The sequence below is a fragment of the Eutrigla gurnardus genome, assembly GCF_963514095.1.
Source record: "Eutrigla gurnardus genome assembly, chromosome: 4".
Classification (NCBI taxonomy): domain Eukaryota; kingdom Metazoa; phylum Chordata; class Actinopteri; order Perciformes; family Triglidae; genus Eutrigla; species Eutrigla gurnardus.
Window position 1 is genome coordinate 19,480,985 of NC_139918.1, and position 26,955 is coordinate 19,507,939.

Below are 26,955 nucleotides of genomic sequence, written 5' to 3' on the forward strand. Positions count from 1 at the left end.
AAAGGTTGTCGTGGGGTTTCGTCTTAGACTTAGATTTTTAAAATAGTAATAATGTTTATCTGACTTTCAATCTAGTTTTAGAAAAATGCATAGCACAACAACAGCAGCTCTTCAAGTTTTAAATGATGTTATTGAAACTTTGGATAACAAGCAGCATTGTGCAGCCCTCTTCATTGATCTTTCTAAGGCGTTTGACACGTTGGACCACTTTGTGCTCAAGCACAGACTATTCAAAGCCGGACTGTCTCAAAAAACTGTTGGTTTGTAAATTATCTTACAGACAGGACACAGTGTGTGGAGGCAGAGGGCTGCACCTCTCTCTCACTCTAAGTAAAGGTGTACCCCAGGGGTCAGTCCTGGGTCCACTCCTATTCATTTTGTACATCAATGACATTGATCTAAATGTTTCAAATGTGAAATCTCACTTTTATGCTGACGATACTGTACTCTACAGTTCAGCACCCACCCCAGAAGGCCCTCTCCCACTTGCAACTTGCACGTTGCAAGTGGGAGAGGTTCAAGAACATTTGTATGATTTAAAACTTGTTTTAAATGCTGACGAAACTAAGGTCATGCTGTTATCTAACACAAAATCGAAACCACAAAATCTGCCCTCAATCTTCTCTTCTCAGGGTTTAAAGATTCAGTGTGTTTCCAAATACAGATATGTTGGTATATTAATAGACAAATCCCTCTCTTTTGCAAATCATATTCAGCAGCTGGTAAAAAGATTGAAGCTGCAACTGAGTTTTTATTTTAGGATCAAATCCTGCCTTTCTTTTAACTCAAAAAAGAGACTTGTTGCTGCTACTTTTGTCTGTTCTGGACTACGGCGATGTTGTATATATGCGTGCCTCGTCTCAAAGCTTACATGCTCTTGATACTGTCTATCATGGAGCTCTGAGGGTCATCACTGGTTTTAAAGCACTGACTCATCACTGTACGCTGTATGAGCGGGTTGGATGGTCCTCCTTATCAATACGCAGACTGAGACACCTGCATATACTCATTTACAAGGCAATTTTAGGTTTTCTTCCTTCTTACCTTTTGTCATACATTAACCGAAGTAATGCTGGGACTTACAATCTTTGGTCTCAGGATTTGTTCTTGCTGTCTGTCCCTAAAGTCAGAACTGAACTGGGAAAGAAAGCATTTAGGTTTGCTTCTCCCTCTGCCTGGAACATGTTACAAACAACTTTGAAGCACAATGAGTTGGTCTCGTTGAACTCTTTTAAGGTGAAATTGGATGACCTGGAGGCAGAAACATTTGGTTGTAATTGTTTTGCCTGAGGCTTTTTATTACTGTAGCTGTTGCTGTTTGGGATGCTAAGTGTCTTCAATGTTGTGTTTGTGTGTATGTATGATAATGCTGCTGCCTGTACACTCTTGTAAAGGAGATTTCTAATCTCAATGAGTCCTGACTGAGGAAATCCAACATGGACTATGTTTGATGTATTGCGCTCTAATTAGAACCATTTTAAAGAATGCAGTCTGAAGCTCTTTTTAGTTCAGTGTGTGCTCAGCTATTGTGAACCACAGCTTATAATAAGCCCATCATACTTTTGTATTGAATTGTGCATTCTGCACCCTAATTACAAAATACTTTACACATAGCAGCATCGTTGCTGCTTTACCAGTTTTCACTGGCAGACATTCAAACAAAGGGGATTTGAGTTTTTTTTTTTTTTTTTTTTTTTCAGCTTTTGTGACCTACTTCCCTCTTTCTCCATTTCCCCTCCATTTGTCTATTTATGTCGAGTTGATCCCGACCTCACCCTATCCCCCCTCCCCCCTTCCGCCCACTACAGGGCACCTTCTGCCAGATCCAGCCTGCTCTCCTAATTGCTCCTACACGGTCAACTCCCTTTAGCCCACTCCCCATCCTGTCCCTCTGCCAGGTGGCCAGCTGGCCGAATAGTGATGTTCAGATGGTGCCAAAGCTACATGCCTGGCCTGCCTCACTGACCATTAGCAGTGTGCCAATGGGTCTTTAGAGTTGTATTGTAACAGACACAGTGGAATGGGGTGGGCTGAGGTGAATGGTGTCAGTTGAGGATTTTCAGGCTTGACTCACCTTAAGTCAACTTTACAAGCTCACTCTACACTCGAATAAATAAGCTTGGCTCAAAGTTTCTTAGAAAATAAAAGTATATATTTAATTATATATATATATATATAAAATTAAATATATACTTATATACACATATTATATATACAGTATATAAGTATATATATATATATATATATATATATATATATATATACACACACACACACACACACACACACACACACACACACACACACACACACACACACACACACACACACACACACACACACACACACACACACACACACAGCAGGAGCTGCCGTGGGGAGCTAACAGCATTCAGGCCTTATCAAAGAGTATTGGGGGGGAATCATAACGTTATCATGATGTAGTAAAATGTGATCGTGACCAAAAGGATGCTTTTGGTGAGAAACTTGAGAAATACAATTGGAGATGTTTTGGTAGCAAAATAAAATGGATATTTTTGAAAGTCAAACAGCACATTGTGTTGCTGGTCATATAAATTCAAGTTTGGCTGTTGCAACAAAAAACCCACAGTGTATTGAATTGAGCAACAGCTCACAAATTCAGCTTTTCATCTGCGAGAGGAATGTTAAGTTATAAAACATCAAACAAGCACAACATCGCTGATTTCCTTTAGTAGAATTGGGAAACAAGGCAGGCTTCCTTCTGCACGCCGTAGCTCCCTGGTTGCTTAGACACCATGCCTGTTTCTAAACATCAGGGGAGCTACAGCTGTTGAATGCAAACACAGAAATCATTATCTTTGCAAAGACTGAGAGCGTAGATGGATCTATGGTGGTCACATGTATTATGACGTTCATAAATCTGTATTGATTGTGCTTTTCAGAAACATTGAAATGAGTGAATTGAAGTGACTGTTACCATAGCAACCTTCCTGATGATTTAATTACTATGCTCTATTAGTTTGGTTTCAGTCTGTATGTTATTGTGCTATGTAATCAAAGGGCGTAATGCAAGAATTTGCAGGCATCCTTCTCCTCCACCACAAAATTATGTTTTTACTGAATATTGGGACATTTTGTAGAACATTATGACATAGCTATATTTCTTATATTGAGTACATTTTAGACTCCAGAGTTTGCCCACATGTTTCCAGTAGAAGTTTGTTTTTTTAATGTTTGTTTATGATAGCGATGAAGAATGAACAAGTGAGCATGAAATGATCAAGAGCAAAAAAACAAACAAACAAATAATAAAACAATAAAAAACAACCAAACATTGCTGTCATTTTCACTCTCAATATGAATAACATTCTTGGGAGAAATACCAGGCAATTTTTTTGTGACAAATGCAGTTACCTATATAATACAAGTACAGTGTTCTTTTACACACTTCAACATTCTCCTTTTAATCTGGCTGGTAATTGTGAACGTTGCCTTGCTTATGAAATTTCTCTAATATTTATAACTCAGTGCTAAGTGTACTTGAGTTAGCAGTGTTAGCAAGGCTGCTCAGCACAGAGCAACCAGTACACATGCGCTGACATGACAAGCACTTATTCTCAGGGCTTGTTGAGTACCCTGCTGTATGGGTGCAGTGTATAGGATATATGATATATATATATGATATTTGTTGTCCATGACATCATTTATCTTTAGGGTGGTGACATAGTGCACACCAACATGGAGATTTGACCCAAAATAAATGTTAATGCTCCCAAGTGCACTTGGCTTCGATTGCAGCGGGACTCTTAATAATCTTTTAAAGTTCAAGCTCAGGTTGATAAGTAAACAGCTGCTTGCACGTGTCCCGTTTAAGAGAAAAGATGCAGCTCATCAAATTTCTAAATAAAGGATTAAACACTCTTTAGTCCGTGAGATGTTGTGCTTGAACCTGCAGTTCCTGTAACTCAAACCTCACATTCCAAAACCACTGAAAATAAGAAATAGTACTAATGTACATCTTTTATGTATTTTTCATTTCTCAATGTTTTCTCTTTTAGAGAGCTGATATAATGTTTTTTTTAAATAGATTTTTTTACTACAGTGAAATATTTCTTTTTTTTACAAATACAGTGGTGGCTGCTGAAACACACTGACATGGTAGTCAAATCTACATTTCTTTTTACATACATACATGTACAGCCTATATGACATATACAAATGGACAGAGTTCCGAGTATGACCTGTGATTGTCGACTTGTGTTGTTCTGTCTCTGCTGTTCTCGGCGCACTCCAGGTCCCACTTGATTCTCCTTTGGTCGTTTAAGGCAAAGAGGAAATACAATGCGGTGCATAGATGACGTGATTTCAACACAAGGGCAAACACTTTCTTTTCATTGCGACATTCATCATCTTTTTCTCTTGATTCTGGCAACGACCTTACAGTACTGCAGGTATGAGGCAGAGTACTCACTAGACTCAGGACAACAAGGCAGAGAAGAGAAGTGTAGGGAAGGATGGAGCTGAGAAAATTTGAGAAATCATCAAAAATCCCTCTTTTTTTTTCTTTTTTTTTTGCCCAAAAATGTGTTGCATATGTTTTTTAAAGGAATGTTTTTTTGTTAAAGTTCAATTATATTTGTCCCACTTTGTCTCTTTGTTGTGCGGGTTATTGAGTCAGTGAATTTTTCGGAAGGATGCTCCAAACAGGCAACATTTTCAGTTTCATTATACAGAGCAGAATGACAAAAAAATTACAAAAAAAAAACAAAACCCCATCCAATATTTTGCTGAAAACACACCATACCAGATCAGAATGAATAAAAAGAGATATGAGTGAATGTTTTCCGTTTCGTTGCCGCGGCACATAGAGGGATACGTTCCTTTAATTATATCTGGTATCTGCTATTGTGTTCTTCATCTCCGCTCCCTTTGAGATGAGCTGACTCATATCGGAAACCTCAAACAGGATGAGCTCTCCGGTTTGAAATGTCTGTCAGCTAGAGCAGCGCACCATCGCCGCTGGTACCAAATAATATATCTCTGATAAATATATACACACACACAAACATACACAAATGTGGGCCATTATTTAGGTTATGTAGAAAAAGAAAAATAGTTTTAAGATAATATTTTTTTTTTCTTCCCCAGGGTCATCTGAATAAATCCACCCTGGGCTGCTCTCTTCTCTGAGAGGGGAGAAGTTAGTCACCTCAATCTTTAATATGTCTTCCTCCTGCAGCTCTGGACGTGACTGCTGCTTTTATACATTAGTCTCCAGGCCGTTCATATCGATGGAGCAGTGTTCCTTGTCCCTGTGCTCTCTCTTATGGTGAGAGGAGTGAGTGTGTTTCTTCTTCTCCAGCGGCCGGACGCCCTCCTCCAGCTGCATCAGGCGAGCCACGTCCGGGGAGATGTGGTCCTGCTTGCTGCCCGGTGGAGGCGGCTGGTAGCAGCCGTTCTTCTGGTTCTGGTAAGTCATCATCTGCTGGATGCTTATCATGGGCTTCGTTTCACAGATCAGAGGCACCTGGTGGACGCAGTGATCATGGAAGAGAACCGGAAGAATCAGAGTCTGAATCACACTATTGCACATTATTTTCAAATATGTCTTTCATACAAGAATTGTAAGGTGGGATAGTGATGTTTTAAGGAATGCGTGGATTATACCCTGCTGTCACATTGACAAGCTTATGATTAGAATCACCTGCTGCTTTCTCTTTTATCAATCAATCAAAAATCTTAGAGACTGAACTACACACACACACACATATTCAATATTCCATCTCTTTCAAACCAAGATAACTATCCATATACACAGGATGCATGGATGGTTTGTTGGCTCTCACCTGCTCCCCTTCTTTGACAAAATCCTTTCTGCAGATATGAGCCATAATGCCTGTGGCCAGTGCGTCACCCATCACATTGACCATCGTCCGGAATCGATCCCTAGATAATAAACGGGTCATCAGTCATCCACAGTGTTCATGAAGCATCCTAGTCCTCATGTAAAATTACATTTGATTGCAGTTTGAGTTTATAGAGCTGGCTGTGATCCTCAGGTTTATGCTACATAGAGGCTTCTAATACATCCAAATACATCAAGTGTGGTACCCGTGATCTTCAGCGTATGTTGGTGGTTTGCATCTAAACTCCAACTGAGTAAAATAAATGTAATGGGCCACATCCCGAGTTGGTGGTTATACAGCTGTTCATGATGGAATGATTGCCCCTTACTTACAAAGCCCAATCAACCGCAATGATGAGGGTGATGTCATCGGTGGGCAGACCCACAGAAGTCAGTACGATCACCATGGTTACGAGTCCAGCCTGTGGGATTCCTGCTGCACCGATACTGGCTGCAGTGGCTGTGATGCTGAGAGAACACACAGTGTACAAGTCCTAATCAAAGATCTGTCTGTACTGAAGGAGAGTGCCTGTCAAGCCCCGCCATTAAAGCAGTAAACACTGAAATCATTCCTTCTTCATAATCAGCTGGAGCTCATGAGTGTAAACGTGTGCTAACGCTTACACTCTCGCTGACTTTTAATGTCACCAACTAACAAAAGAATGCAGTTAGGTTACGTCTGTTGACTATCGAAGAAACGCTGAGTTAATTGCTCCTGCAGCCAAACATGCTAGCATTTTTAGCTTATGGACGGATACTTTATGTTAGAGCGTATGATTGGTCTTGGCAGTAGATTTCACCCTACTCTTTAGATTGTATCAAGTATCACTCCGAATACAGCCCGATTCACATGATATGTCAAGAAAACTATAGCTCGAAAGGCCTGCTGTGCCCGTTTGCAGCTGCTCAGGTATTAATGGTGTTTGGTATAGCGAAGAGGCAATTTCAGCAAATTGCCTGTAACAGCTTATAGTCTCATGGTTGTCTTGCAGCCCCTTGAATACCTCACCCAGCTACAACATTGAATGCTAATCCATCAATATAATATAGGCTTATTAATATTAATCATACTCTCTGAAATGAGCTAATCAGCATGCATGCCTTTACTTTTATCTTTAATGGATCTTGATGATGATAATGCTTTTACTTACTGGTCAAATTTTCAATTCAAGACTTGTAACAGAATATTTCCGCATCATACCAATGCAACTTTTAATCAAGGAAAGTTTTTGAATACTTCTTCCACCACTTCATGGGGAGATAGATTGAGCTGACGCTCTGTCCGAGACCTGCATACCGAGACAAACTGTCCCTATGCAGGACTCGGGGTTGGGTTAGCATACAGATGGAGCAGCTCCATGGTCAGCAGCCAAACGGCACGGGAACAGGACGGGGAGAGAGGGGGAAATGATTATAATTCTGGCGTGACAAGAGAGATGAGTAATACAGGTCATATGGGTTTTACCGCCAAAGGGATTATGGTGGAATGGGCACAGACTGCAGCCACGAGGAGAGGTCTACTTAAAGTTATTACAGTAGGACATGTCATGAAATCAGAGGAGGGACCGGCCAATTTCATAGACCTGGGTGGGCTTGTTTCCCTGTGGTTAAAAGTTGTGGTGGCGTTTGATGGGAAGGGGACTGTATCTGTGTTTGTCTGTCTGTCTGTGTGTCTGTCTGTGTCCCCGGGGCTTCCAGACTGATTTAGCAGAAATCAGATCAGACTAAGAAGCTCATGTGAGGCGTAATCTCTGTGACATTTACATATATGTCTATCTAGTAAATCCTATAATGTTTTTTATTAATTCAGAATTAAACTAAATGTGTGACGTTAGATTAATTCACATAAAACACTGCAAGTATGCCTGCACTGTTTTCTTTTTTTTTTATCACCCAGATAAAACATTGACACATTTTTGGGGAATTTGTTTGAGGTAAGAATGAGTCCAAAGAATTATTATAATTTTAAAGGAAGAGTTTGACATGAGCTCGCTGAAAGTTAGATAAGAAGATTGACACCATACTCGTACATCTGTACAGTTGATACATTTACAGGCAGCAGCTGGTTAGCTTAGCTTAGCATAAAAACTAAAAATGAAAAAGACTCAGCTTGGATTTGAAATAGTTACAGCGTATAACTCTTGTTAAACCACAGCTAGCTAGCTAGTATATCATAGAGTAAGTGGGATCATCTCATCTCATGTTCTCCTCTAAGCACATTTCCCAAAGTATTCCTTTAAATATTCATTTTACCCTTAGTAAAGAAGCAAATTGTTTCTACTATTGGTCACACTGAAATATCTTGTTATGCTCCGAATACAGAAGTTATCTGTGGATCCATGTTGTGTTTACTGACACCACGGAAAAACGTTTTTCCCGCAATTTATCAGCCGCGCTAATGCTAACGTGACAGCATTTGTGAGAAACCGGGGCTAAGATGAGGTAATCAGTGTGTCCCTTTAAGCCCTTTGCTTTTTTCCCGCCCACTACACTTTTAGTTGTCCAACAAAATGCATTAAAGTATAGAAACTGCTGTTTAGCACTTTTGCTCTCAGATGTTTGATAAAGGTATTTATTTGGTTGGCCTTACCTGATCGTGATGATCTGTCCAAAGTCAAGCTCGTAATTATTCACTTGGGCGATGAAGATGGCTGCCACGGCCTCATAGAGCGCGGTGCCGTCCATGTTGATGGTGGCCCCGACAGGCAGCACGAAGCGGATGATGCGTCTGTCGATGTGGTTGTTCTCGAGGAGGCACTTGAAGGTGATAGGCAGAGTGGCAGAGCTGCAGCAGGAAACGACAAAATTAATAATAATCATTTCAATAATAGCATAAAATGCCTCTTCTTTATGCTATGTGATGTCTTGATGTCTTGATAGTTGATGCAAAGCACACAACTAAAACACAATTTTCTCAGTGGTGGTCTAATTTTCACTGCCCCAAATTGGTTTATTCGTCAGCGACTGTTATTATAGAGCGGTTGAGGTAGAGTGAGTCGTCAATCGCCAATTCCATTTCCTCCAGTCTGCATGCCGAAGTATCGTTGGCGTCTGAATGTGTACGAATGAGTTAGTTCCTGATGTGCAGCCAGGCGGCTCCTCTGCCATCAGTATATGAATGTGTGAACGAGTAAAGGTTAGTTAACTAGAAAAACGCTATATGAATGAAGGTCCATTTACCATTTTACCATATTCAAAAATACTGTCTGACACTTTTTTCACTTTTGTAATTTCTTTTCTTGAGATGTCGAATCTTGGCTCTGTATTTGTTTGTTTTTCAAGGTTGGTTAAAAGGAACTTAAAGCTACCGCTGTAAAGAAATCCTTTATTTTGTTTAGCTCCATAGCTGTTTGCTGCAACATGACAACACGTTATATATTCGTTTTATTCTGTATTATTCACAGGAACCTTCGCTACCGCACTCGAGAAAACCTGAATATCTCTCAACAGGAGGATTTGTACAGAATGTGTCAAGAGGGTACAAAGTAGATGTCATCTGATTGTAAAACCGGAGTAAACTCTCTGACACGCATTAGGAATGCTGTTCCCTCCTTTGACAGCCTGCAAGCTGTAGCGTTGTTGGAAACAACAAATATGTACCCAATGCACACACGACAGCCTTGAGCGATGTGTTTGAAAGGGCCACAGTGAAAAGGCGTCAAACATCCATTTAATTCGAGGACAATCCATTAGAGAACTGTTTTTACTTTGACCTTAACAGCTAGGCACTTGTATTGTTAAAAGGGTTTAATTGAAGCTCATTATCATTATTATATGAAAACACTTCTGTTCTGTTAAAAATCATGAACATATAACACAATTAATTGAATTTTCTGACAAAGGTTCTTTTATGTGTTCAAAACAGATTCACCCACACATTTATGAGTGAATATGACTATAAATGAAGATAAATCCAACGTTTGATTTGTGAAAAAGTCTGCCACGTTTACCTGGAGGAGGTGGCCAAGGAGATGAGCAGGGCCTGCAGAATGCCTCTGATGTAAACGATCGGGCTCTTCTTCGTGATGAAGAAGTACATGGCCGGGAGGATGAAGAGACCGTGCAGCACCAAACCCATTACCACTGTAATGGCGTAAAAACCCAGCTTCTTCCCCATGGCTGAAGGGTCGTCCATCTCCAAGATCTTACCGGCAACCAGAAACACGATCCCAAAAGGGAAATACCTGACAGGGAGGTAAAGTGTGTGTTCATTAAAATGGCCGATGGTAGTTTTCATTAAGTATTCTGAATGGCCAACAATCCGGCATCGTAATGCTAAAACTGCCCAAAAATGTTGTTACTTTATTTTGGTGCTGTTTACTTCCATGAACTCTTACCAGATGACAATGGCAACAATCTTCAGAACGGCCTCATTCACACTCTGGCAGAAGTTGACCAAAGCGCTTCCGTTGGGTCCCATTCTTCCTAACATTATTCCTGGATTGAAGAGAAATACACAAACATATTTTGCATGAATTAATTCAATATTTATCATTTCTAACTGACAGGATGCTATTTGACATATTTATGTATGTGCTCTTTCTGTTATTTATTTCTGTTGCTCTGTGAAGGTGGGTGTGTGCAGGATCCATGCAAAAACGCTTACCCATGGTAGCAGAAAAAATCACAATCCCCAGCACATTCATGCCTTCGCTGGTACCGGGGGATGTTTTCATGATGACGTCAGGTGGTGGCGTGAGATCCAGCGAAAAGTTCTGGACGTCCGTGCCGTTGTCATCCTGGATGCCGTAGATGTAGACCCGGCGCGTGGTGGTCTCGTCCAAGAGCTGAGCCACCGTTGGTTTGGGGATGAGCTCGGGGACCCTCTGGGTTCGATACTGGAGACCAAAAAACAGAGCACAGTGCCTCAACATCAGCAAACCAAAGAGGGAAATACAAAATATGAATAGTTAGGAAGCTTTTTTTCCCTCACCTGTTGAAAAGTAGCTTGAACCAGGTTGGCTGGAAACATGTTGCTAGGGGAGAGAATTTTGAGAAATGCAAGTATTTCAGATATGACTGTACAGATAAGTATATTTTCTAAATAAGAAAATACAAGGTCACAAAGAGTTAAACAACATCATTCTATAAAACCATACGACTTTTACCTTGAATCCGTTCATTGATGTTATTATTATATTATTCAGGTTTGTTTGTACTGTCAGTCAGTATGCTTTATTAATCCTGGCTCATGAACGTCAACACTGCCGTCATTACCTTCTACATTGAATGCTGCTCAGACGTCAGGAACATGATGAACTGATTATAAAAGCCCATGCTCCCAGCAATATCAAGCAAAAGCCTATTGAGTGCTCTGCCAGCCAAGGGAGGACTCGTCATATATATATATATATATATAATTCTAAGCAATTATAAACATATATGAAGAAGCATGTCATTATTAATACCAATGAAGAACATTTAAAGTGTGGAAAGACTGTAGAAAACACCAATACTGAGGGACGCATAAACTGATAACTATCAAATTTAGGTTGACTCAAATTATGATTTTTAATATTTATTCTTCTGTGACTGCAAAACTAAATGCATGGACATACATAATATACACTGGATAAGGACCCGATAAGCTTTTGCTTCATCCTACTTCTTTTCAAACACAAAGTAATAAATTATATTTTGATTGTTTGTTTTTTTTGTATTTTTTTTGTATCATTGTTTGTATGATTACTTGCCATCGGGTGTGAAATAAATAAACCGAACTGAATTGAACAGCGGCATTGTTCATATGTTCAACAGAGTACAAACACCTGTTGTTTGTGCTGCAGCCTGCTGCCTCTTACTTAGTGCAAGATGTTGAATATGATTCTTTATGCACAGAATCAGCACGGCATGAGCGCCGGCTATAAATCCCAAATCAACACAGAGCTCAAATCACAATCAAAATACAGACAGCACATCACACACAGATTAAGTTGTGTTGTGTGTTTTTTTTTTAGCTTGTGCATTTAAAAGAGTGACTTAAAAAGACATATGGCGAAGACATACAGGAACAATATGGCAATATGGAGACTGCAGGGAGTATCCTGCATGGATTTGACCACTTAGCCACTCAGCAGCCCATCCTGTGTCTGCGACACAGCAAAGCAGGCTAATGAACATCTCTGACCGCGGTGCCCCTAATACATCCAAGTATTCACATATTCATGCATACCGGGCTCATTACGCATACTTATCGCACACACGCAACACACACACATGACTGCAAAACCGTGTGGCCCGTTTGTGAGTGTACCGATATAGTATGGCTGCATGATAGATGAAGGCTGTAAAGAAGCTTTGCGAGATAAATCCAAAGCACAGCTGTGCTCTATAAAACACACACACACACACACACACACACACACAGACACACACACACACACACACAGACACACACACACACACACACACACACACACACACACACACACACACACACACACAATAATAATACACTGAGAATCCTGTGAGCCACAGAACTTCACCTCTTCCACATGATCAGTACATAGTTGGATTTCATGGCCAGTTCATGACATCCTCTTTTTACATTCTGAAGTGACTCTTTTAAATACTATTTCTTTTCGGAGTATTATTTTATTCTGTCATCCTCAAATATACCAAAAAGCCAGAAAAAAGAAATGAATCAACATATATATATATATATATATATATAGCACAATGAATTGAAACAAATGGCCTCTGCGTTACAGGCCATTGACTTTAGCCCACTGACCGGCGGGTCTAAGGGCCTCCCTGTCACGTTTCTCACCGCGCAGCTGACCCAGGTTCACCTCACACACACATACTCCTTCAACTCCGCTAATTAGCTTAGCACAATAACCCACTGGCACACGAGGCTGCAGGCTTTGTGCTCTGACCTCAAGCATTTCCCTGACAGTCCTCAGAGCGGCCGTGCTTTCAGCATCTCTATAATGAACATGCAGTTTGCACAATGCTATTTCTCAAACCTCTCCAAGGTTACAGGCATCCAGCCATCATCGGCAACTGCACATCCTGCTTAGGAGTTGTATCCTTGAACTGATCCCAGCTACCTGGTCTTTCACAGGGAGGCTGGAGTACCCAGAGAAAACCCACATTGACCCCCTACAAAGGTGGCTCTTGCTGTGAGCACCACACAACCGTGCCGACCCAGGTTACAAGCAAACCGTTATATTTACTCCCAGTGCTCATTTTCCCTTACAGTCGATATCTGTTACTTAATCTGCAAATTAACATAATCCAAAGTAAGCACAATACAAATATAGGAAATTGATGAGCTCTTGACTAAATCGGGTTTCTTATTGATTTGGAATTCTTAATGACCTCATGTGAATATGTTGAAAATATGTCTTTTCTAAGGACAATCAATTGCCCTCAAAACCATACACACTGCCTTGTAATTTGATTCTAGGTGGCAGAACTAGAATTTAGGTTTTTACTCCAAAGAATGAAACCTTTTTTATTCGCAACCTTTATATTTTAAAGCTACGGCGCCCCTTCATAGTGTTTTTTTGTTTTGTTTCTCTAGTTTTATACTCTCCCATGAGACTGATGACAGTTTCCTGACAGTGTCTTACCGGATGAGATCCAGCAGAGCGTCAGCAGAGCTCGTCATCGGCTTCTTGCTCTCCTCAGAGTCTTCCTTCTGAGCAGCTCCGCCCGGGTGGATGATGTATACCATGACGATGCCCACTACCACGGCAACAAAGGTGGTCCAGAGGTAGTAGGAGATGGTCATGATGCCCAGGCGGCTGGAGCACTTGGCATCCAAAGCAGCCAGACCTGACATCAAACTAATGTATGGAGAGGAAGTGGAGACAAACAAAGGCAGTGACAGAAACAGGAGGGAGAAAAGAAGACAGGCAGGGAGGTACAAGTTAATGTTAGAAACTGCTGCTGAAGAACTGCTTTGTTTTTCCGTGACTCTGAGAAAATGACATAAAAAAAGCATTAAAATGAATAAAATGATTCCCTGTCTGTCTGTCTGTCTGTCTGTCTGTCTGTTGCCCATTTGCTCGTGAAAAGTGAATCAAATCACAGAGCTTTGTTCCCCCTGTCGGTCTCTTTTCTGTCACAGAAAGTCGGCACTGTAATCATAAACAGAAAAGAATGATTTGCATTTAAATGGGCTACTTTGAATACGTTCCTTTACAAAACACAGTTTGCTTCTAAGCTGGTGTAGAATTGCAGCAGGTGTCATCAGTGGGGAGATGGGGGCGCAGCAGGCGGGTGGAACCAGTGAAAGGAAGAGAGAGAGAGAGAGTGGAGAGATCTTTTTTCCATCTCTTGAGCTGGGGTGACAAGATTTTCTCCCTGTTCAAAGTGTAATCTGGTTTGATTTGGCGAGTGTTTGGATGGGGCGGCTGAGTCTTTGCCTGTTCTCCCCCTCATCCTGCCATCATCTCTATTTTATCATCTGCCTCTCACTGTCACACTGGAAATGACTCACTGGATTTTCCCCACTGGTTGACTACAAGTATGAAATTGGATTCAGCAGCGACGGTGCTTTTCTGTGTGTCGAGGCTGCTCAATTAAATGATGAAATGTTTTCACTGCACAGAAGCTGATATTAATAAAATGAGCTGCAATGAAAGCGGAAATGTGTATAGTAGACAGTATAGTAGGTACTGTCTGAACAGTCAAAAATTCAAAGAAAGAAAATCTGTTGGGGAAATGTAGACAGAAGTAGCAGTTGGATAACGGTATCTCTCAATATAACAGTAATATAAGTAGAGGAAGGTCATTGAGTCAGTGAACTGACTCAGTAATGTCATGTAATCTGTTTTTTTGCTAACACAGGTCAAGCTGCAGCAGAAGCCCTACGTATTGAGCTGTATGTTCGTGGGTTATGAATTTAACTTTTAGATTGAAAGAGAAAGAAGGCACTTTTAAGTAGCATAGTCTCGACATTTTGTGAAATTACCAGAATTTGTTTTCTTGCCGAAAGTTTGATAAAAAGATTGATAAAAAGTTACTTCTTCCGACCAAGAAATAGTCTGCCAAATAAAAATCCCATAAAACATGGAGATTTTACACACAGTTTCTGTTAATTAAACCATTTCCTAAGTGAAGCTGGGAAAGAGCTGCTGTTGAGTGCCTAAAAGCACAACGAGAAGCTCAAGTGTGAACGTGTCAAATTGGTCTTCCATGCAGACAGGCCTTTTTTGCATGTGAACAAAGGAGTGAATGTGAATATACGTGATCATTTTACTGCAGCCGAGTCTGATTCTGATTCTCCTCCCACCAGCAACATAACAAGCAGTAAGTTTAACTATAGAAATAGTCAGTCTTCTTGCTGATATCTTATTAAATTAAAAGTTGCTCACAGAAACTTTAATTATCCTGCTGTATAAAGTGTTCTCTCTTGCCATGTTTTTTTTAAAAAGGAATGTATTATTGCCTCCTTAATTGATGTCTATCGGGTTGAAGTAATGGGTGATCTCTTTATATCACAAGTGTTACAGTGTCTATGATTGCTTATACTCCTGCTTCTCAAAGAAAGAAAGGCTTCATTAAGGTCAACAGCAACTGAGGTTAAAGTTTAAATCATTTGACTGCTGCACTCGATAGCAATTTGAAGTGGCATGCCAAAACAATGTGTGCACAAATGTCATCTCAACTCTCAACACATCACAACAACAGGAGTCATGGTGACACTACTTGGCCCTAAAGTGCTGATACACAATGCAAAGTGGTTTCGCCACTTATCATATGTGGGCGGCTTAGGACAAAACAGAGCTAGAAAAATGTAGTGGCAAGAAAACATCTCTCTTCATGCATGTCATATTTCTCTCAATCTTTTCTTCTTCAATAATAACTGTTGTACACTTACTTTCCTGAAGACACTCCAGAAAGAAATCACACTTCAATTTAACCTCAGACGTCAGTTGTTGGATTGAGCCTTTTTGCATTATTGACATTTCACACTGATCGAAGAAATGATGGACATTCTTGGAAATATTTCTCTTCCCACTGTTGCTGCATTTATAAAACATCCTCACTTGGCTGAACATCATTAATTCCATGAATGCTTATGATGGTTATTTGAAGGAAATTAGCAGTAAATTGTAATAAGTAAACACTTAGATTCAATGCAAGCGTTTATTATTGTGCCATAATTTGTGGCTTGGACTAAGTGATGACTGGAATTTTAATGTCAGAAAGATGGCACTTGCCCAATGTGTTGCATTGACAACGAGTGAAGCTGCAGCACTGATCATTTAGGGGCTCCGATCATAAGTATATGGTGACGCTGAGGTGGATTGATGGCATAAAAAGAAAAAAGAAAAAAAAACATAAATCTTCTGGGAAATTACAGACACACTGTTTCAACTGAATTGTATGTCCAGATGTTTGGTTTTACTGCAGCTCATTGGGAAACCAGAAACAGCAACCAGGAGGTCAAATAAGAAATTGCTACTGCAGGGATTTATCTCATGACCTCCTGCTCCTCCCTGTGCATTTATATCTGATAATAATATCACAGTCAAGAGTTTTTCATGTGAGGTGGCTACATGAAACTCATTGATAAAAAATTCAGAAAATGAATAATAGTTTGGAATTTAAATATGATCTTTCAAATTACATTTGACAACTTTTTTTTTTATTAAACTTACAAAAGTTTTTTTCTTTAATGTCAGGCCAAATTCAAATCAGCTGCATTTTAAAGTGTAATTTGCTACATTAAGAAGGTCGTTTTTAAAGGGTTGTGTATTTTAGTCCCTAGATACTGTCATGTTTTATTTTGAATATCACCCCCTCTGTCTGATGAAAACACATGATTATGCACACGTCCTTTTGACTGTCTGGACATTAAAATCTAATATTGTAAACAGACAGTGACCACTTGTTTACTGAGCACCGTGGTTTTGACATCACAGGGCTCTAATGCATTAGAGTGGAGCCAAAGGTGCTGACCAGGCGTCAACATGTGACACGTTGTGATGAGAATATGTTGGTCACAGCAGCTTTTAAATTAATTTGTTCCATTTTGACCCTCATCACAGATTACTTGTGATCCCTTAGATTTTTCTTGGTTTCCCTCATTGGGTCCCGACCTTCATGATGGAAACACTCTGTGTAGAAGAGTGTGTCATTGCTGGAGAGTCTTTTTTTTTTTTAAATCGATGGGATTGAATGATGCCCAACATACAATTTACAGCTCACTTGAGTTTTTTTCCTGCTTCTTGTTGACAGGAAATTGAATACCCGGCCTCTTGATGCTGAACACAGATAATCTTTGTCCTCTGATATCGGAGTCAAGGTGGATTAGCGCCTCACCTGACATGTGAAGCTGCCTCGATCGTGAGGTTTCCAGCACATGTACAGCAGATCCGCCACAAGTTTTTTTGACCATATGGGGCTTACAGTCCTTCCTGCTGCACCTTCGCTGAGCAAGAGCATTACAGTAATCCTTTCGTCTAGATGAAATGAAGGAGGCAGAGGCTCCTTGGAGCGGGGGTTATCCATGACATCCACGACACGGTGGCCTTTGTTTCAGCAGCTCAGATCACCACAGGCGACATCGATGTTCTACTTCAACGCGGATTCAGTATTTGTTCTTGCAGGATTATTAAAATTCCATAGATTACAATGCAGCATGCAGTAGGCGTTGAAAATAAACTAATGCCTCACTAAGGAAATCCATAAAAGACGGCATCTGAGAAAATAGCGCCATTCAAATAAAGGTCAGAGCTTATATATTAATTATGTATTGATCCAGACTTGAGGGGATGCAGGCCACGTGATGGCGAAGGTGGTTTTCACCATTGCTCAATGCAAAAACACCAAAACAGAAAGCATGATCTCAGGAATTATTAAACAACGGTTTGAATGATTTCTCATAGTGTATTTTTTTGTGTGTGTTTAGGTTCCTGTCGTTTTATGGTCATCCGAGTCAGGGATCAAACAATCCGCAGTGCCCTGCTGCACACCGCTGTGTGTTTGTCTCTCTCTCTCTGTATGCTGAGATTAAGAAAACCAATTCAGTATAAACCGCTTGTTCATCTGACTCCACTGCATGACCTGCAGTCAGATGCTAGCTTTCTGCTTTAGAGAGGAAAAAAACAACCCAATAACAAACCCAGCAGTCTATAAAATATCTTGTGGAGTAAAAATGTCCATCATGTTTCTATTAGCCGTGCTAATGGAGGACTACAGCCTGTGTTGTCATTCATCTTTATTTAATATTATCACTTTAGGGCTGTAAAGGTGCAGCTGTAAAACTCATCCACACGTCTTAGTGAATGATTGTAGAGGTTTGGTGATGACGACTCACTGGGCTTCATGGTGAATTGTTGTAGCGTGATAAGCTAACTGCTAACACGCTAGTCAGCTGGGATAGGACGAGTCACTGTCAGAGTCTTGGGTTTTTGTATAGTTTCCTGTTTTCTTTTGAAAGTTACCCTCCTTATGTGTCATGTTAGGGATTTACTTCCTGTCTCTTTTTCTACCACACCTGTGTTTCATGATTAATCTCAAGCTCTTTAGCTTTCCTTAGCGTTAAACATTCTTAGTTTTTGTTGGATTGTCTCCCATACCTGCCTGTTGTTTGGACCGCCATGTAAGTTACTTTCTTCATTTATCATTGTCTATGTATTCACACCGGAGTTTATTTCTGTTGCTTGCAAACAACAATAAATCCATACAGTAGAATAAAAGATGAATTGGTACTATTGCCTAGGTGCCTGCAAGCCATTTCTCTTTTGTGGAGCGATTTATAGTTTACTCACACACCATTCAAAACCAAGTCCAAGCGAATGAGATGTAAATGCATGCATGTTTGATATGATTGTACTGCCTCCAGCAGCGTGGTGTTGGCTACCAGGAAGTGGGTAGGGGATAGGGAGGGATGGGGGGCACCGTTGTGGTTGGTGGGAAAACACAAGGTTGGCTTGGAATGTCCTGGGGGGAAGGTACAACACCCCTTGCCCAGACCTCGCTACCTGGAGCTGTGGAATTGTCTGTTGCCTCTTAATTTTGCTCTCAAAGTGCACCAGACTTTATAACTCTCTGGCTCCCTTCAGTATTTGGTGAACCTGCATGTCGTAAATCGATCCTTTTGATGTTAAAGGGGATTGGACCGGCATTAAGAATATGCACCATCACAATGTAGAAATTGCCAATATTCTCACCGGTGGAACCTACTTGTTATTTTCTACTCTTCAATACTGTACACTGAGTATTGCTGAATAGCATCATAAAGGGAGGACTTGATGGAATACCTTGAAACATTTTAAAATGACCTCCGGTTCCCTTGAAGTACAAGCAGCAAAACAAATTAGGCTGCATTATGTGGCAACAAAGCCTGGCTTGTGTCTAACTGACCCACTGAGTCATCATGACTTTGAGCAAAAAAAGGCTTCAAGGACTGAAATTTGAAGCTGATGTCGTCAGAGCGTTGTCTCTGAATACATTTGTGCTCGACCTCAGAGTTTTACACAATTCACCAGTTAATCTGGCTATCAAGCCAGTCAACCATCCTGCTTCTCTGTGAGGACAGAAAAAAGGCAGGCAAATACTGAGTCAACCCACGAATTAAAACATCCTCTTTCACATGATATGAACATGAGGACAGGACATCCTATGAAATTAGAAATATTCATGTAATTAAGGTGAACTGCAAGAAATGTCAGAGATGCACAAATGTTTTTTTAAATTTGTTTATGAATAACTACGTACTTTTTAATGTAATTTCCTTTACCTCACATTTAATTTAAAAAATGTTCCAGGCTATATGATATTCATATATGACTGAGCATTCAGCCTAAAGGCACAGATGGAGAGACTGATGGAGAGAAAACTAATGGTCAAGTTGGCACAACATTGTCAGCCATTGTAAGCAAGAAGGACACATTTACAGCTCAGGAACACTTACTTTTGTGCTGTGGTACAAAATTGGAGGGCTATTATACAGTGTACTTACTATCAGCAGGATAGCAAAAAAACTGAGTTTGAGTAGAGACAGCACAGTATTTTTTAAGGTCACAGCTGATGTAGATTTTCAGTTAGTAGTTTAACATGCTTCAGTTATGTATTAATTTATAGTTACATGCTATTGTTTTTAACAGGTTGATAACTCAGTTGATTATAATTCTGTTCTGATTCCTTTCCTCATTGTATCTGATGTTGATAACAATAATGTAACGTGTGTTTTTTTATGTTTATTGTACTGTGTAAATCTCATACCATGCCGAGTAACATCTCACCCTCAGATGATGAGCACTCTGAATACGGTTTGGATCAGCCGTATGTTTGTGTGGCTGCTGCATATCATTAAACTGCTATTCCCCTTTGACCTTCAGACCTCAGTCAAAGCACTGGTAAATAAGAGGGCTCTATCAAAAAGCGTAATGCTTTCTTAAACTTGAAGCCATTAAAAAAGGGTAAAAAACATCTATTTTTCAAAATCTAGCTCTACAAATATGTGATTTTAATTCCAATCCCTGAAATAAAAGAGACCTGGAACATACGGAGGCAGTAAGTGGAGTGGCCATTGATTCTGAATGACGTGTTCATGGGATAATCTGGTTTCCGCTTTGGCTGGTGCGCAGATGGCGCTAGGAGGGGGAAAAAAAATGGGGACAGGCTATAGGCCTGGGGCGGATATTCACCCCTAGATAAGCCCTTCTGTACCATGCACCATGTCAACCAGCCGGTCTGTGCATCCCAATCTAGATACACTCTGCTGTCATCAGTTGGCATAGCAGAGAGAGAGACCACTGACAGAGAGAGAGAGGGAAAGCGAGATATCGATTCGAGACTGTGCATTGCGCCTGTGGCTGATTGACGTGCGTGTCTGTGTAGGGTTGCAAAGACTGCAGGTATCCCACAGTCTTCTCTGAATGGGCGAGAGCGCATAGAAAGTCATAGGTTCAGACAAAAGAGCTGTGAAATAACAAGCCATGCCTTCCAAGCTTTCATTATCCTTATTACCTCAAACCTGCCACAGGCAGGCACTGAGAACACACCGCGTTTCGGACTCAACAGAAGCTCGGTGGCGTGTCGAACGGTTGTTTGGCCCCCTGCCTGCATGCATGTTTCAGATTAGTTGTAATTAAGGTCCCTTGTCCTCACGTGCCTCACAGCAAACCCACACCAAAGTGGTCGACTCGGTGAAACTAGGAGAGCGGACCACGAGCAATACTAAATAAATGCACAAGTACGGACTCTCACTGCCCTTTGCCTTGTGTTTAAACAACATAGATTAAGGGAGACAGAGGCGCGATAGAGACAGACACAGAGAGATAGAGACGGACCGAGAGCGAGAGAGGGACAGAGTGACGGAGGGAGGATTAACTTCTCATCCAGTCTTTGCTGTTGCATAGATTGTAAGTAGCTTATTGCACAAAGCACCCGGCATGTAACCGTTGCGTTTGTATGATTTGTTTTGGGAGGGTTTTTTTTTTTTTACATCACTGACCTCGTGCAGGCAACTATGAGCTTTGGGCCTAAAATAGTCAAACAGGAGAATCTGGCAGGCTTTTTGCAGCTAAGAATGCATCCAAAGCTATAAAAGGGCAACATGTTTACTTCCATACACACATTACTCTTTGATTGTTGATATTAAAAAGGTATTTTTGTGCAGTAAAAATAAAATATATCCCACTTAGGTTGTGCTTTTCATCTACATTTATCTCCAGCCATTTCCACCGAACTTATCCTTTAGGTTCCTTGAAATTAAGGCTTAATGACAAATTCATTATTAATTATACAAAATAAAAAATGATCACTGATAAAATGTCTGCTATGCCCTGTTTTACAGCGCTCATCCATCGTTCAAACATCAAATTAAAAAAGCATTTAATTCTGACGCAGTCTCAATGCTCTCGGCAGAATATTTAAATAGGTTTTGATTCAGTCATTAAAAGAAAAACAGTGGGACATCACTAGGGGACAGCAGCCCTATTTTCTGCAGCAAAATGACTCCACTTCATATGTAAAGAGGTGGAGAAGAGTGACTGCAGTGACAATGATACCAAGTACCACTACAACAGGTGATGGTGATAAGAAAACACATTCCCAACTCGTCAAATATCAACACTCGCCTGTTGCATTGGCGATTAACACACTATAATCTCTCTTGGGTTAGTGTTCAACATCACTAGCAACTAAACATATCAAAGGAAATATATTATTATTTCTGCTTTATGTTGCTCTTTTTCAATTATTTTCTCAAGCACATTCCTGCACCGAACCTCAACACCCAAATAATTACGCAGCTCTTTGATCAAATGGCATGTACGCAAGCGTTGGTGTGTCTGCAGCTGTGTTGTTCTTACCTGGATACGACGAGGGGCAAAATTAACATTTTCAACATCCTCATCAGAAGTTCTCCAGGAAACTGGAAGTACTTCACCTCCTGCATGGGGCACAGAAAAACACTATCACTACGCTGTTTTTTGATGGGTTAAACACGTAGAATGTGGATGTAGTCACCGTGACATCACCCGTTGGTTTGTGAACTATGGTTTAGCCTGGAGTTTGGCGTTTTGACTGTCGCCATGTTGTTTTTTTGTAACCAGAAGTGACGTGAGAGGGTGGTGATAAATCAGCCTTCCAGGAATAAGTATATTTTACATAGTGGCCAAACGGTGGCATTACGTTTCTGTGTCCATCATACAGGCCCAAAATATATTGAGCCATAGTCTGTGTAGTCCCAAGTTTGTGGATTTTTAATATTATAATATATTTTTATGAGGTTTTATGAGCACTTTAATACCTCCTATTTGAAATAAGAACATGCGTCACAAGAGTCCTGAATCCAGAGTTATTTTCCATCCTCCATTCATAAGAATGAGTCCAAGAACGAGGCTGGACTGAGGGCTCGGAGGCAGGATTCAAGGAAATGCTAGTGTGCTTGCTTTATGAGACCACTGATGCAGAAAACAAAACTAAACAACAACAAAAAAAAAACTTTAAGCATATTTCTAAAATGATTAACCTTGTATGTATTGATTGAGCTTTTTAAAAAATGTGCTTCATGCTGACAGCTTTCACAAAAATGTTTTGGCTTTTATGTGGAAAATGTTGCAGTATTAGAAAATAACAATAACAGTAATGCTTTTGTAACTTTTTTTGTTAAAAAGATGTTAGATGAGAGTCTACTGCAGCTGTATCCGAAGGAGAAAAGAAAAGAGAGAACACTTTGTGCAGAGGCTTTCACTTACTTTTGGATTAGTTTGCTATTTTAATCTTAGATGAAGCATGAATGGCCTTCCTGTCAAAAGAAGGTTACATTGGCTGAAAAATCACCAAGACCTTTGACTACCTGGACAGACATTGTGGTCTGATGCTTTCATGTTTTTTTCCGGCCCCTTTATAAAATATCCTTTTACTTTTATTTTTCACAGACGTCACTATTCCTTTTGTATGTCTGGTCCAGTGGCTGAGAAAAGGGTCCCATTAATTGCACAATGTTTTAAGTTTTTCCATTCATGTTGATGGATGATGGACTTTAATCTAAAGCCAATGAAAATCCTACAAAATATAAAATATAAAATATATTATGCAAATATAACCCACCAATGCTCAACGCTTCTACACAAGGTGAGGGGATGGGATGGGGGGGTCAATGTCAGTGTGAAGTTATTGAATGGATATAATTATTATTATTATTATTATTATTATAATATGGATGAAGATTTGCAAAATTAACAATTTTGTAATATCAAAACAAAAACAACCATCACGACAGTAAGTCGAGAATAGAAAAACTAAACAAAGGTTGGAAATAATAAATGAAATTTAAATGTAGCACATCTGTGTAGTGAGATGATAGAGCAATAAGAGCTTTTTGATTCGGTTTTTGAGAGAAAAGCTTTTAGTGAAGTGAATGTGAGAGAGAGAGAGAGAGAGAGAGAGAGAGAGAGGGAGAGAGAGAGAGAGAGAGACCATGAGGTGGTATAATCAAGTATATATATATATATATATATATACATATATATACACATTGATTGCATAAATCAATAAATGCTCAAATAATATCATGAATTCTATAAAGTTGAGTGGCATGTCTAGCCATGTTTTTTCCACTCATGAAAATACCTTACTGACTGAATCACTAAACTATGACCTTCATAGACCATAGCTTCATGGTATAGCTTTGCTTTAGTCATAAACCTGAAATATGAGTATTTAAGGGAACTAGAGCTGCTTTGGTGTTGTGATTTATGCATTGACATGTCTGTTTGCCCTCGCTTTTAATAAAAACTATAATAAAAAACCCCCCCCATTGCTTTCCTTTAAACCTGGGAAACCATAAAAGAATCAGTGGGCAGCATTAAGGGGAATACATTAACATAAATGGAATACAATATTCCTAAGTAGTAAGTTTATTTAGTCTAGCTTTTGTAATCTTTTCATTCACTTTGATGATCCATTCTACACATAGATCTATGGGGTCTCTCTTCACACCGGAGCTAACCTCTTCCTGCCTGTCTGCTGCTCGCGCTCGCTTTCTTGGACACAATTGACAAATAAAACAGAAATTTGATCGTGTGGGATCGGAGTCATTGAAACTCCAGGGGAACGGCAGAGAGTCGAGGTAATTTAAAAGTGTGTGATCTTACTTGATCATTTGTCAGTATGAGATGATCTGTATCGATTTGTAATTTCTATCATTTGTAGTAGATTATCAGTTTCTCATCTGATTCACTTGCAGAGAAGGTTGAAAAGACATTGGCGACCAAAATATTAAAATTGTGGCTTCGAAAACCATCATCCACCTCTTATAGTCTATTTAGTAGACACACATGTGCTTTAATTACTGCTTAAGAGGTAGTGACATGAATAATACATTAAAGTGTAAGAGATTTTTAAGGGTGTGGGTGTCCACACTTAACAGTATGTTAAGCTATTTAGCCATTTCAGCTCACTTACATAGATTGTGAACACCACCAGCAGTTATTTTACACTTTTATAGGGATTTCTTCACTTGCACACTGATTAAAATGTGCGCCATGTAAAACAGACGGTTGCTACGGTTATCAGAAGGCACATATCTGAAGTTCCCATCTTATCTGATATCACAGGCATGCTCATATATAATTGGCTACACCTACACACATCTTTCATCATACTCCCACACGTTGGAAATTTCAAATCGAATGCGTTTTTCTAGCACCATTAAAGTAGGAGCTTATCAGGTGTATTCAATTTTACACATGCAGTAAAATGTTTTTGTGTCCTTCTTACCATATACAGTAAGTGCAGTTAATGTGCTTTTCTCTGAATGAATGAATTCCACCTTCCGTGTCCCTGTGAGTGATTGACAACTAATCTCCCCACCGGCAATCCATTTTCATGTATACTTCATACTCCATCTGAGAGGTTATTGGCAATTTAATCAACATACTATTTCACATTTGTAGCAGACAAATTGGCTTTTGGAGAGAACTTCATGCGATTCTCGGAGCAAGCCACTCACTCTCTTGTAGTAGCTGTAGCAGCTGACCCCTAGAGGCTTCTTAAGCTGTATTTTTGGCACTCTTTTGCAATTCCAGTGTGAGCAAGATAAGGAACCTCATGACATCGTCCTGTTTTTTTCACATTAACCTAATGTGGCTGGTGATGAGGCCTGTACTTAGAATTAGCTGGATTGGATTGCTTGAATCCTCGGATTTATAAAGGTAAAATAAAAACATTATTATTTGATGTGCATTTGTGCATGTTCCACTGTGTGTTCTGTGAATTCATCCTCTTGTGGGATCTTAAAGTTGCAGTGTGCACATAGGATTTGGTGGCTTGTAGCAGCGAGGTTGGAGTAAACGTAATTATCCAATTATCAAGTAGAGCCCTCTACACATTTTCCCATAAGCATAATACAATCTGTTAATAGTATCTTCACAACTTACGCGGTTTCAATATGTGAAGGATAGGAGCCATTGGGAAGTCAGCCGTGAGTAGCATCACGAGTATGTGGGTTTGCTTCTGACCACATCTGGCTCTTCCAATGTGTCTAATGGCCCTACGCTGGTGCAGGAGGTGTTCATGACGTGAGAGCAATCTGGTCAACCGGAATGAGTTTGCAGATGGAGAGACAGCTCTCTTTCACTACACCACTGAACCAGTGACAATTCCAGGATTAAAAGTATCATTATAAATACTGGAAATGGGGTTTCAAGCAACACTTTGCCTCAAAATCATTGGGAAATACTAGTTTGTGGACCTACATAATAATATGATGCACAAAGTAGCCTCAACCTTTTTTCAAAAGTAGCGGTTTTATCAGTGCGTGGTCACATTTAAGGTTAGGTTAAAGGTTGGGATCAGGCATGAAGCAGTTATGGCGAGTAGACGATACATTGCCCTTGCAAAGATAGTAATTCTCGTCTGTGTGTGTTTGAGCCTGTGGTTATGTTGGGGTGTAGCAGATTGGAGTGGAGGTAGAGACTTAGATGCAGGGAACGGGGAATTGGGTAATTTCCTGTGTTAGGATTCGTGGTGTCTGAATCCATCATAGCTTTTAAGGAGCAGACAGGGGGGTCACACACTGACACTTGAGGGGGGGAGATAAGATAGGCGGGCTGGTGGGTAATGTGAGGTTGCGGAGGGGGGACAGGCTTCACAATCACCACCAGGCAATTTATCTAACTGACCTGCTCGGAGAGCTGCTTGCCTCTGAGGAAGAAGCCCAGCAGGCAGCCAATGACCACAGCCAGCACAGACAGGATGAGCAGTCCGTTCTGCTTGCAGACATTCTTCACCCGACCCCACACTTCATCCAGAGCCACCGCCATCCTCTTCCACCACCCCCTCCTCCTGCTCGTCCTGGTCCTGACTGTGACTTGGCGACCTCCCCTCGCAGAGAAAAAAACCCACGAGAGCAAGCCCCCCCCCCACCCCCACCTCTTTGCGACTTATTCAGCCATATAGAACGGGCAGAGAGCCTACAGCCGCCGCCGCCGCCCTGGAAGAAATAGAAGAGTGTGGATGCGGCAGGTGGGGCGAGATAGGTGGTTGCAGACTGGTGAAGGAGAAAGGAGGGATTGAGAGAGACGAAATAAATCAGAAAGAAAAAAAAAAAAGTTTAGAGAAAACCCCAAAAAGTTGGGATTTAGGGAAGGGGG

The 26,955-nt window shown here is 40.4% G+C and overlaps 1 protein-coding gene across 1 annotated transcript; it reads right to left on the bottom strand.

Moving 5' to 3' along the window:
• Positions 1–2,610: 2,610 nt before the first annotated feature.
• Positions 2,611–26,664, bottom strand: slc1a7a (solute carrier family 1 member 7a). The gene is made up of 11 exons (XM_084007231.1): positions 26,485–26,664; positions 22,168–22,247; positions 13,465–13,680; positions 10,821–10,863; positions 10,494–10,725; positions 10,225–10,324; positions 9,838–10,071; positions 8,478–8,672; positions 6,221–6,355; positions 5,829–5,928; positions 2,611–5,509 (listed from the first exon to the last, which is right to left on the bottom strand). Exons 1-11 carry the CDS (start codon positions 26,623–26,625, stop codon positions 5,243–5,245), a joined length of 1,743 nt encoding a protein of 580 aa, XP_083863357.1. The 5' UTR covers positions 26,626–26,664; the 3' UTR covers positions 2,611–5,242.
• Between the last annotated feature and the right edge of the window lie 291 nt (positions 26,665–26,955).